The sequence below is a fragment of the Salvelinus alpinus genome, chromosome 2 (assembly GCF_045679555.1).
Source record: "Salvelinus alpinus chromosome 2, SLU_Salpinus.1, whole genome shotgun sequence".
NCBI classification, from domain to species: Eukaryota; Metazoa; Chordata; class Actinopteri; order Salmoniformes; family Salmonidae; genus Salvelinus; species Salvelinus alpinus.
In genome coordinates, this window is record NC_092087.1 from 85,337,322 (window position 1) to 85,352,911 (window position 15,590).

Genomic DNA, 15,590 nt, shown 5'->3' on the forward strand with positions numbered 1-15,590 from the left:
CTGTTTAATCACTCTGTCTGTTACAGGTACAGTGATATTATATATAGTATTTATCTGTTTAATCACTCTGTCTGTTACAGGTACAGTGATATTATATATAGTGTTGATCTGTTTAATCACTCTGTCTGTTTCAGTGATATTATATATAGTGTTGATCTGTTTAATCACTCTGTCTGTTACAGGTACAGTGATATTATATATAGTGGTAATCTGTTTAATCACTCTGTCTGTTACAGGTACAGTGATATTATATATAGTGTTGATCTGTTTAATCACTCTGTCTGTTACAGGTACAGTGATAATATATATTGTGTTGATCTGTTGAATTGGTTCAGGAAAATTGTCTTGATTTGTATTGAAATAATATAATTAATATGAAAGTATGGTGTAATAGGAATGTCTGAGTTGATGATTTGAGAACGTCCACTCCTGCCTCATTTGAACTAGACAACAGGTCATTGATGGTTTTAATGTTGTTATCTACTACCAGACCTGCAGTGTGAGAGAGTGACCACTACATGGTGGTCAACGACACTGACCTGTAGCACCACCTGTACTCTGACTGACAGAACCCCACCTACATCTGGTACAGGAACAGTAAGATTGTACAAGAGTTCTCCTCCCCCTCATACACATTCTACTTGAAAACTGAAGACAGCTTCTACTGTGCTGTAAAAGGCATCAATTCTCCTGCAGTGTGTGAGTGTGACTAATACACCTTTTAAAGTCTGTCAAAATCATCCAATACATCATTGGTCAGTGTTGATGTGCAGTGAAACAGACATGAAATAGGGCTACTATTTTATTTAGAGTGATGGATGTTGATTTTTTACAGTTACTAAATGCTTACACCATATGAAAAATGTACTTGTGTTTCAGCTGTTGGGGGTCACAGTTATTTCCACGTGACTTACACCCATCAGAGGATCTGTACCTTGAAGGGGTCATCAGTGGACATGCCCTGCTCTTATACATTTCCCAGTGGTCATACAGTCTCTGAAACAAAATGGTACACAAAAGAAAAACTTGATGAGGCGCCTCAAATCCTGAACCCGGGGTATGGAGGTCGTGTGGAGTACCTTGGAAATATGCAGAGTGACTCCACCCTGAGAATCACAGACCTGAGAGAGGAGGATTCAGCTGAGTATAAGTTTAGATTCAGAACAGATCAGACAACCTGGGAGCCCACCTTCCCTGGAACAACTCTGACTGTCACAGGTAACACTGCACGTCACATCCTATCAATACTGCAAACTATTACTTAATGATATACTCAGTGTTTTAATACCCTTTCATTTAGGTCTGCAGGTGAAGGTGACTACTGCCACTGTGACAGAGGGACAGAAGGTGACACTGACCTGTCACACCACCTGTACTCTGACTGACAACCCCAACCCCACCTACATCTGGTACAAGAATGGACATGTAACCAACCAATCTAACAGTCTGTTCCTAAACCCAGTCAGCAGTGAGGATGCAGGCAGCTACTCCTGTGCTGTAGAAGGCCATGAGGATATCCACTCTGCTGAAGTGACTCTCACTGTCTCATGTGAGTCTGTGTGATACATCTCCAGTTGTATTCATTTAGTAACATCTTCTCTCATCTATTGTATCTGTTATTTCAATCTATGTCCAAGTTCCATGATTGTACTCATCTCATTACTGTAGTGACTACAAGTACTTCACAAACACTGTATTGTTACATTATTGTCTAAGTTACATATATTAATATTTCATTTATTTCAATCACAAGTCCAAGTTCCATGATGCTCCTCATGTAAAGCTCTATGTATGAACAATGTGTTACATATTGTCCACCAGATGGCCCAAAGAACACCTCAGTGTCAGTCAGTCCCTCTGGTGAAATAGTGGAGGGCAGTTCAGTGACTCTGACCTGCAGCAGTGATGCCTACCCACCTGTGAACAAATACACCTGGTACAAGAAGAACGTAACCTCACCAAAAGCATCAGGACAGAGTTACAGCATCACTAACATCATCTCTGAGGACAGAGGAGAATACTACTGTGAGGCCCAGAATGGGAGAGGATCTATGAACTCTACAGCTCTGATGATTGTTGTAGCAGGTAAAGTTACATTTCAATACTTCAATATAAAACTACGTGTTTCAATCTAATGTTAATACTTTGAATATGGCTTATTATAATTAAACATTGAGTGTACAAAACATTAAGAACACCTGTTCTTTCCATGACATAGACAGACTGACCAGGTGAATCCAGGTGAAGCTTTGATCCCCTATTGATGTTACTTGTTAGGAAGGTGTTCCTAATGTTTGGTATAGTGGCTGATTATAGTATACATGTCCTTTGTTAGTGTATATTCATTGTCAGTTCATAGGAACACCATTAAAGTCCTGTATTACCATATTATACCATGTACTCATGTCATCCATATTGTATTATAGGGAAACAAACATCAGTTCTGACTGCAGCTGTAGGAATCATAGTTGTTGTTCTGGTTCTCATCCTCTGTCTCTCTGGACTCATGTGGTTCCAGTGACAGAATTTTTCAAATGTTTTATAATTTCCCCTTAGCACTCTGATTTGTTATGAATGCATTAATATATTCATTCATTCATGTGCAAAACTGTATTAGTAACATGTAAACTTCCACTAGTGGTCACTAGAGAGCAGAATTCACTCTGTCCCACTTTACAGGACATCCACAGCAGGAAGTGATGCCACAACAGACACACAGGTGACTATCAGTTACACCTCCACACCTGGTGACATTAATTTACTATGTCATGACAGTCTCTCTCATACTATTTTCACTGTTACCATGACATCTCTCTCTCTCTCTCCACAGTGTCCATCCTGATCCTAACAGTGACACGTACACAGCTCTGAACATGAAGACCAGGTCACCAGAGTATGACACCCTGGCAGTAAGTGTGTTTAATGTGTGTGTGTGTCCATAAAAATGTTACGGAGTGGTGTGTAATGTGCTCATTCAGTGTCTTATTTCAGAATGTGAGGGACTCCCCCACTGTCACAATCCCTCAGATAGATGCTGAGGCCTCCGATTATGAGAACTGAAGAGAACCACAACCTGGACTGAAGAGAACCACCACAGAACCCGGACTGAAGAGAACCACCACAGAACCTGGACTGAAGAGAACCACCACAGAACCTGGACTGAAGAGAACCACCACAGAACCTGGACTGAAGAGAACCACCACAGAACCTGGACTGAAGAGAACCACCACTGAACCTGGACTGAAGAGAACCACCACTGAACCTGGACTGAAGAGAACCACCACCAAACCTGGACTGAGGAGAACCACCACAGAAACTGGACTGAAGAGCTACAGCATCAAACCAAAGCTAGGCCTCACAATGCTATTATCTTACTATCATAATGCTTTCTAATCTAGAAGGTTTGAGACAATGAGCTTTAACTTCTGAGTAAGTGCTGGAGTTGAATTATATTTCCTTGTAATAATATTTATGTATATTGATGATAAATTGGAAGGTTTATGCTTCTGCTCTTTTTCTATGAGATTTGATCATTTCTAGATTTTCTATAACACAAAAAGCCCACTTTTCAGTTTACTCTATGTAGATTCATATTATGTTTCTGCTCTTGTTCTATGGGATTTAGCCATTTTCAGATTTTTTAAAAGTATGTGTACACCTGCTAGTTGAACATCTTATTCCAAATTCATGGGCATTAATATGGAGTTGGTCCCCCCTTTGCTTTTATAACTTCCTTATCTCTTCTGGGAAGGCTTTCCACTAGATATTGGAACATTGCTGCTGGGACTTTGCTTCCATTCAGCCACAAGAGCATTAGTGAGGTCGGGCACTGATGTTGGGTGATTAGGCCTGGCATTCCAATTTATCCCAAAGGTGTTCGATGGGGTTGTGCATTGATGTCCACAAGCAAAGGGAAAAGGTGAGAGGAGGAGAGTGCAGTAGATGCAAGAAGGAATACAACGTGGCTGCTATGAAAGTGAACTTTCTTTACCCGTGATCCGGGGTGTATTCATTCCGACGTTTCTTAAAACAGAAGCAAACAGAACGAAATGGGGATAAACATACCTGAATTTTTCCAATAGAAACTGTAATTTGAAACTGTTGGACTGATGATTACACCCTAGATCAGCTAGATACAGTCAAGAGTGTGCAAGGTGGTATTGCATGTTTAACTGTCTGTCCATGTGTCACTGTTTGTCGCCTCAAAATTTTATCTCGACCTGTGTGCACCTACGTTGTAAATTGAATTCATAGGCTAGGTTGTAGCAACCTCATGATGGCTCCATCTCATTACAACCTCCACTCTTCTGGGAAGGCTTTCCACTAGATGTTGGAACATTGCTGTGGGGACTTGCTTCCATTCAGCCACAAGAGCATTAGTGAGGTTGGGCACTGATGCTGGGCGATTAGGCTTGGCTTGCAGTCAAAGTTCCAGTTCATCCCAAAGGTGTTCGATGGGGTTGAGTTCAGGGCTCTGTGCAGGCCAGTCAAGTTCTCCCACACCAATATCGACAAACCATTTCTGTATGGACCTCGCTTTGTGCACGGTGGAATTGTCATGCTCAAACAGGAAAGGGCTTTCCCAAACTGTTGCCACAAAGTTGGAAGCACAGAATCATCTAGAATGTCATTGTATGCTGTAGCATTAAGATTTCCCATCACTGGAACTAAGGGGCCTAGCCCGAACCATGAAAAACAGCCCAAGACCATTATTCCTCCTCCACCAAACTTTACAGTTGGCACTGTGCATTGGGGCAGGTAGCGTTCTTCTGGCTTCCGCAAACCCAGATTCGTCCGTCAGACTGCCAGATGGTGAAGTGTGATTCATCACTCCAGAGAACGTGTTTCCACTGCTGCAGAGTCGAATGGCTGCGAGCTTTACACAATTCCAGCCGACACTTGGCATTGCGCATGGTGATCATAGGCTTGTGTGCGGCTGCTCGGCCATGGACACGCCTTTCATGAAGATGCCGACATACAGTTCTTGTGCTGATGTTGCTTCCAGAGGCAGTTTTGAACTTGGTAGTGAGTGTTGGAACCGAGGACACACCATTTTTTTATATTTTTTATATATATATTTTTTTTTTAATTTATCCCCTTTTCTCCCCAATTTTCATGGTATCCAATCGCTAGTAATTACTATCTTGTCTCATCGCTACAACTCCCGTACGGGCTCGGGAGAGACGAAGGTCGAAAGCCATGCGTCCTCCGAAGCACAACCCAACCAAGCCGCACTGCTTCTTAACACAGCGCGCCTCCAACCTGGAAGCCAGCCGCACCAATGTGTCGGAGGAAACACCGTGCACCCGCCCCCCTCAGTTAGCGCGCACTGCGCCCGGCCCGCCACAGGAGTCGCTGGAGCGCGATGAGACAAGGATATCCCTACCGGCCAAACCCTCCCTAACCCGGACGACGCTAAGCCAATTGTGCTTCGCCCCACGGACCTCCCGGTCGCGGCCGGCTGCGACAGAGCCTGGGCGCGAACCCAGAGACTCTGGTGGCGCAGCTAGCGCTGCGATGCAGTGCTCTAGACCACTGCGCCACCCGGGAGGCGGACACACCATTTTTACGCACTTCAGCTCTCAGCGGTCCTGTTCTGTGAGATTGTGTGGCCTACCACTTCGCGGCTGAGGCGTTGTTGCTCCTAGAAGTTTCCACTTCCCTACAACAGCACTTACAGTTGACCCAGGGCAGAAATATGCCAAACTGACTTGTTGTAAAGGTGGCTTGATATGGCGGTGCCATGTTGAAAGTCACTGAGATCTTCAGTAAGGCCTGTCTATTGACAATGTTTGCATATGGAGATTGCATGGATGTTTGCTCAATTTTATACACCTGTTAGCAACGGGTGTGACTGAAATATCCGAATCCACTAGTTTGAAGGGGTGTCCACATACTGTGTTTATATATAGTGTAACTAACAGCTTTTTCATATTTCTAGCTCTTGGACCAGGTTTCCTGTTTAATAATGATTTACTTTGTATTGCTATTACATAATACCATATTGTTCAGTGTCATGATATTAATTGTTTTATCACATTTTTCATTATTATCTATTTTAGATACATTAAGTACATGTTTACCTTTTCCAGTTTTTATATTGTGGTTCAGTGTCAATACAGTTGCAAATAAGTTGGCGTCATGTTGCAAATATGCTCAAAGTTTAAGATAATAAATAAATTGACTATTTGATCAACTATTAATACATTGATTCATAACTATTGTCTCTCTGCTGTTGTTTCTTGTATTTCTGACTATTGGACACATGATGTCACCATTAAACCGATCAACACCAAGCACTGATCCTGACAAATGACATGCACGCACGCACGCTGGTGGTGAGCGGCTCAGCTGTTTGTTCACCTGCAACCGCCCACAACTGCTAATAACCCATCTGCAACTGCCCGGCTATATGTGATGAAGTGGAAATCTGAGGCCCTCACCCACCCCTAACCCTGACCTGTTACACCCTCTATAACCACTGTGATTATTATTTGACCCTGCTGATCATCTATGAACCTTTGAACATCTTGGGCTCCCGAGTGGTGCAGCAGTCTAAGGCACTGCATCTCAGTGCTAGAGGCATCACTACAGACCCTGGTTTGATCCCGGGCTGTATCACTACCGGCCGTTATCGGGAGTCCCATAGAGCGGTGCACAATTGGCCCAGTGTCGTCCGGGTTGAGGTAGGGTTTGGCCAAGGTAGACCGTCATTGTAAAATAATACTTTTTTTCTTAATTAACTTGCCTAGTTAAATAAAGGTTAAATACAAAAAATAAAATAACGACCTGGCTTTAATGGCAATGTACTCTTATAATCTTCACCCGGCACAGTCAGAAGAGGACTAGCCATCCCTCAGAGACTAGTTCCTCTCCAGGTTTCATCATGCTATGGAGTTGTTCCTAGCCACCGTGCTTCTACATCTGCATTGCTTGCTGTTTGTGGTTTTAGGCTGTGTTTCTGTATAATCACTTTTGTGACATCTGTAGATGTAAAAAGGGCTTGATAAATACATTTGATTTGATTTGAATGTGATTTTAGCTGTTGCATCTGGGCCTGTGTTTTAGCTGTTATATCAGGACCTGTGTTTGTAGGTTCAAAGTTTGGTTTATTTGTCATATATATAAAAATACATTGAACTGCTTAATGACAAGCTACCTCACCATACAATACATCAACTAATGCAGGCCTAAGCTACAGTCAAAGTATACCTGTGTGTTTAATTCATAAATGGCATGTTAACTGACTGATATTATCTGACTGATATTATCTGACTGATATTAACTGACTGATATTAACTGACTGATGTTACTGACTGATATTACTGATATTAACTGACTGATATTAACCGACTGATATTAACCGACTGATATTAACTGACCGATATTACTGATATTAACTGACTGATATTAACTGACTGAAAATAACTGACTAATATTAACTGACTGATATTAACTGACTGATATTACTGATATTATCTGACTGATATTAACTGACTGATATTAACGACTGATATTAACCGACTGATATTAACTGACTGATATTAACTGACTGATGTTAACTGACTGATATTAACTGACTGATATTAACTGACTGATATTATCTGACTGATATTAACCGACTGATATTAACCGACTGATATTAACGACTGATATTAACCGACTGATATTAACCGACTGATGTTAACTGACTGATATTAACTGACTGATATTAACTGACTGATGTTAACTGACTGATATTAACTGACTGATATTAACTGACTGATATTATCTGACTGACATTTATCTGACTGATATTAACCGACTGATATTAACCGACTGATATTAACTGACTGATATTAACCGACTGATATTATCTGACTGATATTAACCGACTGATATTAACCGACTGATATTATCTGACTGATATTAACTGACTGATATTACTGATATTAACCGACTGATATTAACCGACTGATATTAACGACTGATATTAACCGACTGATATTATCTGACTGATATTAACTGACTGATATTAACCGACTGATATTAACCGACTGATATTAACTGACCGATATTACTGATATTAACTGACTGATATTAACTGACTGAAAATAACTGACTAATATTAACTGACTGATATTAACTGACTGATATTACTGATATTATCTGACTGATATTAACCGACTGATATTAACCGACTGATATTAACGACTGATATTAACCGACTGATATTATCTGACTGATATTAACTGACTGATATTAACTGACTGATATTATCTGACTGATATTAACTGACCGATATTACTGATATTAACTGACTGATATTAACTGACTGAAAATAACTGACTAATATTAACTGACTGATATTAACTGACTGATATTACTGATATTATCTGACTGATATTAACTGACTGATATTATCTGACTGATATTATCTGACTGATACTAACTGACTGATATTATCTGACTGATATTATCTGACTGATATTAACTGACTGATATTAACTGACTGATATTAACTGACTGATATTATCTGACAGATATTAACCGACTGATATTAACCGACTGATATTATCTGACTGATATTAACTTACTGATATTAACTAAATGATATTAACTGACTGATATTAACTGACTGATATCAACTGACCAATATTACTGATATTAACTGACTGATATTACTGATATGTCACGCCCTGACCGTAGAGATAATTTTATTCTCTATGTTTGGTTGGTCAGGGTGTGACTCGGGTGGGAAACTATGATCTTTATTTCTATGTTTTGGCCGGGTATGGTTCTCAATTAGGGACAGCTGTCTATCGTTGTCTCTGATTGGGAATCATACTTAGGCAGCCTGTTATGCCACCTTAGTTTTGTGGGATCTTGTTTTTTGTTAGCTCTGTGAAGCCTGCAGAAATGACGTTCGTTATTCCTTTTGTTGTTTTTGTTTGGTGTTCTGAGTATTAAAGATCATGAACACTTAATCACTAACCATGTTAACTGACTGATATTAACTGACTGACATTAAATGACTGATATTAACTGACTGATATTAACTGACCGATATTACTGATATTAACTGACTGATATTACTGATATGTCACGCCCTGACCGTAGAGATCATTTTATTCTCTATGTTTGGTTGGTCAGGGTGTGATTCGGGTGGGAAACTCTATAATCTTTATTTCTATGTTTTGGCCAGATATGGTTCTCAATCAGGGACAGCTGTCTATCGTTGTCTCTGATTGGGAATCATACTTAGGCAGCCTGTTATGCCACCTTAGTTTTGTGGGATGTTGTTTTTTGTTAGCTCTGTGAAGCCTGCAGAAGTGACGTTCGTTATTCCTTTCGTTGTTTTTGTTTGGTGTTCTGAGTATTAAAGATCATGAACACTTACCACGCTGCACCTTGGTCTACTTCTTTAGACGAGCGTTACAGAACATCCCACCACAAAAGCAGCGTTTTCTGGAGGAAACGGACATGGGAGGAGATCCTGGAAGGCAAGGGACCATGGGCACAGGCTGGAGAATATCGCCGTCCTAAAGAGGAGCGAGAAGCAGCAAAGGCGGAACGGCGAAGATACGAGGAGTTGGCATGACGAAGTATGCACGAGAGGCAGCCCCCCAATTTATTTGGGGGGGGAACACAGGGAGATTGTCAGAGTCAGGTTATAGACCTGAGCCAACTCCCTGTGCTTACCGCGAGGATCGAGTGACCGGGCAGGCACCGTGTTATCTGGTAAAGCGAACGGTGTCTCGAGTGCGTGGGCAATGCCCGGTGCGCTCGGAGCCAGCTCTCCGCAAGTGCCACGCTAGAGTGGGCATCCAGCCAGGGCGGATTGTGCCAGCTCAGCGCTTTTGGTCTCCGGTACTCCATTTCGGCCCAGGGTATCCTGCGCCGGCTCTGCGCACTGTGTCTCCGGTGCGCTGTGACAGCCCAATGTGTCCTGTGCCTGCGCTCCGCACGTGACCGGCGAAAGTGGGCATTCGGCCACGAGGAGCAGTGCAAGTTCTAAGCACCAGATCTCCAGTGCTCCCCCACAGCCCGGTTCATCCTGTGCCTGCGACGGTCCCCAGTCCGGATCCCCCAGCGACGGTCCCCAGTCCGGAGCCCCCGGCGACGGTCCCCAGTCCGGAGCCCCCGGCGACGGTCCCCAGTCCGGAGCCCCCGGCGACGGTCCACAGTCCGGAGCCCCCGGCGACGGTCCCCAGTCCGGAGCCTCTGGCGACGGTCCCCTGTCCGGGGTCTGCGGCGACGGTCTCCAGTCCGTGGCCTATGGCGAGGGTCCCCAGTCCGGGGCCTGCGGCGAGGGTCCCCAGTCCGGGGCCTGCGGCGAGGGTCCCCAGTCCGGGGTCTGCGTCCCGCCCCGGAGCTGCCACCAGGATAGATGCCCACCCGGACCCTCCCCAAAAGTATCAGGTTTGCGGCCGGAGTCCTTACCTTTGGGGGGGGGGGTACTGTCACGCCCTGACCTTAGATCTTTTTATTCTCTATGTTTGGTTGGTCAGGGTGTGACTCAGGTGGGAAACTCTGTTCTTTATTTCTATGTTTTGGTCGGGTATGGTTCTCAATCAGAGACAGCTGTCTATCTTTTGATTTGATTTGATTTGGATCTCTTTTAGTCCCCATTTGGACTAATCTTCCAAGAGTACTTAATAAACATTAAAATACAATTTATAATACGAACACATTTCCACATATAACACACTATTACAAACATACATATATACTAACATAATGACCCAATAAATACTCAATCTAAAAAATATTGATTCTTCATCTACTAATGTCGCACAACATTTCTATGTATTATATTTAAATCGTTTTAAAATAATGTTTAAATGTATATATTGAAAGGTTTCTGGTTTGCTCAGTTAATTTATTCCAATTCTTTATTGCTCTAAATCGAAATGTTCTTTTGCCTATTTCTCTTTTCTGTCTGGACAACGCATAGATGGTGGACAATCTATTCCTAGAATTTACGGAATGTCTGTCTCTTACCAACTGAATACCGTTGTGAAAGAACTTGGCTGTTTTAAATGATGTATATTATGAAATAAAATAAGCATGTTCATTTCAATTATCTTATCGATTGATGAACAACCAAGAACATTGCGCATGACTGCAACAGAAGAACCATATCTCCACCTTTAAACAATCCTTGCTGCTTTGTTCTGTGCATTCTGCAGCCTCCTAACTTAACTTGATGATGCATTTCCCCAGACCACAGAACAGTAGTTCACCTGACTCTCAATTAATGCTTGTGTTATTTGCTGAAGACTTTTTCCTGGGACATATTTAGTTATCCTTCTGATTATGCATGCTGTTTTAATATATATTTTTTTACATCGATTAGTTATTTGAGACGACCATGATAAGCAGTTGTCTAGCTGCACTCCCAATAGTTTGGTTTCTGCCACTTCTTCAATTTGTACTCCTCCCATACTTAATTGTATCCCATGCTGTTTTGGCCTTTTCCTAGTGGAACACACCAATATAACTTTGGTTTTCTTGGTGTTTAAAACAAGTTTGTTTTGGCAAACCCACTCCCTAATATTCTCCAAATCTCCTTGTGAAGCTTGCTGTACCTGTTGCACCGATTGACTTGCTGCATAAATTGTAGTATCATCTGCAAATATAGTAGCTTGAGTTTCAGCTTAGGCATAAGGAAGGTCGTTGGTATATATTAAATAAAGAAGTGGCCCAAGGCAGCTGCCCTGCGGTATTCCACAGTTTAACACATGAGGGGAAGAAAATGATATAGGTGGACTGTTTCCTGTCAGTTAGATATGACTGTACCCAATTCAATGCTACCTCCTTAAAACCATAATGCATTAATTTTGTCAAAATTATTTAATGATCCACTAAATCAAATGCTGCACTAAAATCTAAAAATAGTACACCCACAAACTTGCCATTATCCATAGCATTGAGCCACTTGTCAGTCATGTCAACCAATGTAGTGGTAGTGGAATGTTTTTTGCGATAAGCATGCTGATTGGCTGTAATCAGATCATTCTTTTCCATGTACTCCCATATTTGTCTACTCACAATACCCTCCAATATCTTACTGAGTGTAGGGAGTAGACTAATTGGTTGACTATTGGCAGGAGTAATGGGTTCTTTGCAGTCTTCGGAATAGGACACTGTTCATTTGCAAATATCCCCATTTCCAGTGACCAATTAAATATATATCTCAGTGGAACTGCAATCTGGGGAGCAGCACAGCGAAGCAAAAAATTGTCCATAAGACCATAACCTGTAGATTTACCATCAGGTAATGACTTCAATAGGTTTAACACCTCCTCCACTGACACCGTTTGCAGACTAAAAGAGCAGATCTTGTTGCTCATAATATGATCATCAATCCATTGGACAATAGCTTGTTTGGAAGAATGTATGTTTACATTGTTGCTCAGTAAACTAATTTTCTTTGTAGAAAAATCTGCAAAATGATTGGCAATATCAACTGTTTATTTTATTAATCTCCCGTCAACCTCCACACTAGATGGGCATGATGAGATAGATGTACCAAGTAAGCCCTTAACTGTGTTCCATACCTTTTTTAGAATCATTTTTACAATCAATAAAAGCATTTAACTGCATAATTACGTAATGTTCTATAATTCTGTTCATCAATTTCTAATTTTGACTTGGCTGCTAAGACTTTTGCCATATTTCTTTGAGAAAACACCTCACCCAGTTCATCATCAATCCATGGAGATGGACGAGCACCAACTGTACTCTTTCTTATAGGGGCATGATGGTCCATTACCTCAGTGAGAAAATCAATAAAACATTCTGTAGCATGATTTAAATCATCCTCTAGATAAATCAGCTCCCAGGGTACAGCAGCCAAATCATTTAGAAATAGCTCATGATTAAATGTTTAAAAATGTATCTTAACCACAATCCTAGGGGGTTTCTTTGGAACCTTGGTGTTCATGGTTATGGTCACAATATTATGGTCTGTCCAGCCCACTGGCATTGATCTGGCTTTTAAGCATTGCAATGGTATATTACAGAAAATCAGATCAATGCATGTGTCTGAACGATGACCCAACTTAATTGATGATCTAGTAGTATCATTAACCATTTGTTTCAAACCACAGTTCTTGGCATATCTCATCAATTTCGTTCTATTTGAATTATTATGATCCTTCCAATTTATACTAAAATCACCCAAGATAAATACATCTCTGTTGCTATCTGTGGCCTGGTCAAACCCAGTACATAAGTAATCCAGATAGGACACCTTAGAGCTAGGAGGTCTATACACACATCCTACCAATATGGCTGCCTGGTGAGGCAGATGTACCTGAGCCCATAGTGCCTCTATTTGACATACATTAATGTCATTCCTCCTCTTAAAAGGTATATGATTCTGAATGTACAGTGCTACACCCCCACCATTCCTATTCCTATCTTTTCTCAGTAGACTATATCCATGAATGTTAATTTGCCCATCATTTACAGATGCATCTAAATGTGTTTCGGTCAAAACCAAAATATGAATATTATTTATGTTGACCAAGTTAAAAACCTCATGTATTTTGTTAGGAAGGCTACATACATTAACCTGAGCCATATGCAACCCTTTCCTTATCAAGTGGAGATCAATAGAGCATGTATTCATTATAGTTGAAGTTGTCATGATACACTACAACACACAAACTCACATTTGAAAATTAAATTAAAATAGCCAGGGAGTTACTCCCTCTCAGTTTTTACAGTGTGGTTTACTGTCAATACAGTATAAGCATCATGTTGTAAATGAGATCAACATTTTAGACAATAAATACATTGATTATTTGATCAACTGTTAATAAACTCAGCAACAACAAAAAAAGTCCTCTCACTGTCAACGGTGTTTATTTTCAGCGAACTTAACATGTGTAAATATTTGTATGAACATGACAAGATTCAACAACTGAGAGATAAACTGAACAAGTTCCACAGACATGTGACTAATGGAAAAATGTGTCCCTGAACAAAGGGAGTGGGTCAAAATCAAAAGTAACTGTCAGTATCTGGTGTGGCCACCAGCTGCATTAAGTACTGCAGTGCATCTCCTCCTCATTGACTGCACCAGATTTGCCAGTTCTTGCTGTGAGATTTTACCCCACTCTTCCACCAAGGCACCTGCAAGTTCCCGGACATTTCTGGGGGGAATGGCCCTAGCCCTCACCCTCTGATCCAACAGGTCCCAGGAGTGCTCAATGAGATTGAGATCCGGGCTCTTCGCTGGCAATGGTAGAACACTGACATTCCTGTCTTGCAGGAAATCACCCACAGAACGAGCAGTATGGATGGTGGCATTGTCATGCTGGAGGGTCATGTCAGGATGAGCCTGCAGGAAGGGTACCACATGAGGGAGGAGGATGTCTTCCCTGTAACACACAGCGTTGAGATTGCCTGCAATGACAACAAGCTCAGTCCAATGATGCTGTGACACACCGCCCCAGACCACACTGCTGTGACCCTCCACCTCCAAATCGATCCCGTTACAGAGTACATGCCTCGGTGTAACGCTCATTCCTTCGACGCTAACCGCGAATCCGACCATCACCGCTGGTTAGACAAAACCGGGACTCGTCAGTGAAGAGCATTTTTTGCCAGTTCTGTTTGGTCCAGGGACGGTGGGTTTGTGCCAATAGGCAACGTTGTTGCCGGTTATGTCTTGTGTGGACCTGCCTTACAACAGGCCTACAAGCCCTCAGTCCAGCCTCTCTCAGCCTATTGAGGACAGTCTGAGCACTGATGGAGGGATTTGTATTGTTTTATTCATTTCACCTTTATTTAACCAGGTAGGCCAGTCGAGAACAAGTTCTCATTTACAACTGCGACCTGGCCAAGATAAAGCAAAGCAGTGCGACACAAAGAACAACACAGAGTTACACATGGAGTAAGCAAACGTACAGTCAATAACACAATATAAAAATATCTATATACGGTGTGTGCAAATGAGGTAAGATTAAGGAGGTAAGCCAATAAATAGGCCGTAGTGGCGAAGTAATTACAATTTAGCAATTAAACACTGGAGTGATAGATGTGCAGAATATGAATGTGCAAGTAGAGATACTGGGGTGCAAAGGAGCAAAAACAAAAATAATAACAATATGGGGATGAGGTAGTTGGATGGGCTATTTACAGATGGGCTATGTACAGGTGAAATGATCTGTGAGCTCCATGCACCGTCCGGATATGACAGAGGGAGGAAGAGGAGAACAATGAATACAAAGATTAAAGAAGTGGGTGAGGGACTGTCTCCCTACTTTAAAAGGGAACAGGAGGCTTGGATAGAATGGGGTGTTGGGGGGTGTCACCCCTTTTGTAGTCCTCTGGCACACAGCACAGACAGCATACTGGACACACAGTAGGAGTGTGTGAAGTGTCAATCAGTGAAGAGTGAAGAGGAGTGCTCCTCTGATTTCCTTCCCCTCTCTCTCGGCCTGAGCTGTGAAGCATGTCATCATTGATGTCATATGATGGAGATGATGTCATCATTAGAATCTTGAGGGGGGGCGTTTCCCCGGCAACTGCCTCTACGACAACCATGTTGTAGACACTAAAGGGGGTCATTGCAGGGTTTGTCCCCCCCTTTGATG

At 41.9% G+C, this 15,590-nt stretch overlaps 2 protein-coding genes across 2 annotated transcripts in view; both read left to right on the plus strand.

Annotated features, from left to right (window-relative positions):
• The window catches only part of LOC139545119 (B-cell receptor CD22-like), a 176,306-nt gene that overhangs the window by 298 nt on the left and 160,418 nt on the right, over positions 1–15,590 (plus strand). The gene's annotated exons all lie outside the window — the stretch shown is intronic.
• Positions 576–6,203, plus strand: LOC139545241 (B-cell receptor CD22-like). The gene is made up of 7 exons (XM_071352801.1): positions 576–699; positions 880–1,218; positions 1,301–1,549; positions 1,822–2,085; positions 2,680–2,719; positions 2,831–2,909; positions 2,992–6,203. Exons 2-7 carry the CDS (start codon positions 957–959, stop codon positions 3,058–3,060), a joined length of 963 nt encoding a protein of 320 aa, XP_071208902.1. The 5' UTR covers positions 576–699; positions 880–956; the 3' UTR covers positions 3,061–6,203.

Bases quoted from the DNA above. Each gene is read 5' to 3' on its own strand.
- LOC139545241 (XM_071352801.1), top strand. From the start codon at position 957: ATGCCCTGCTCTTATACATTTCCCAGTGGTCATACAGTCTCTGAAACA. The intron at 1,219-1,300 runs GTAACACTGCAC...CCTTTCATTTAG, and splicing joins AACAACTCTGACTGTCACAG to GTCTGCAGGTGAAGGTGACT. The intron at 2,086-2,679 runs GTAAAGTTACAT...CCCACTTTACAG, and splicing joins TCTGATGATTGTTGTAGCAG to GACATCCACAGCAGGAAGTG.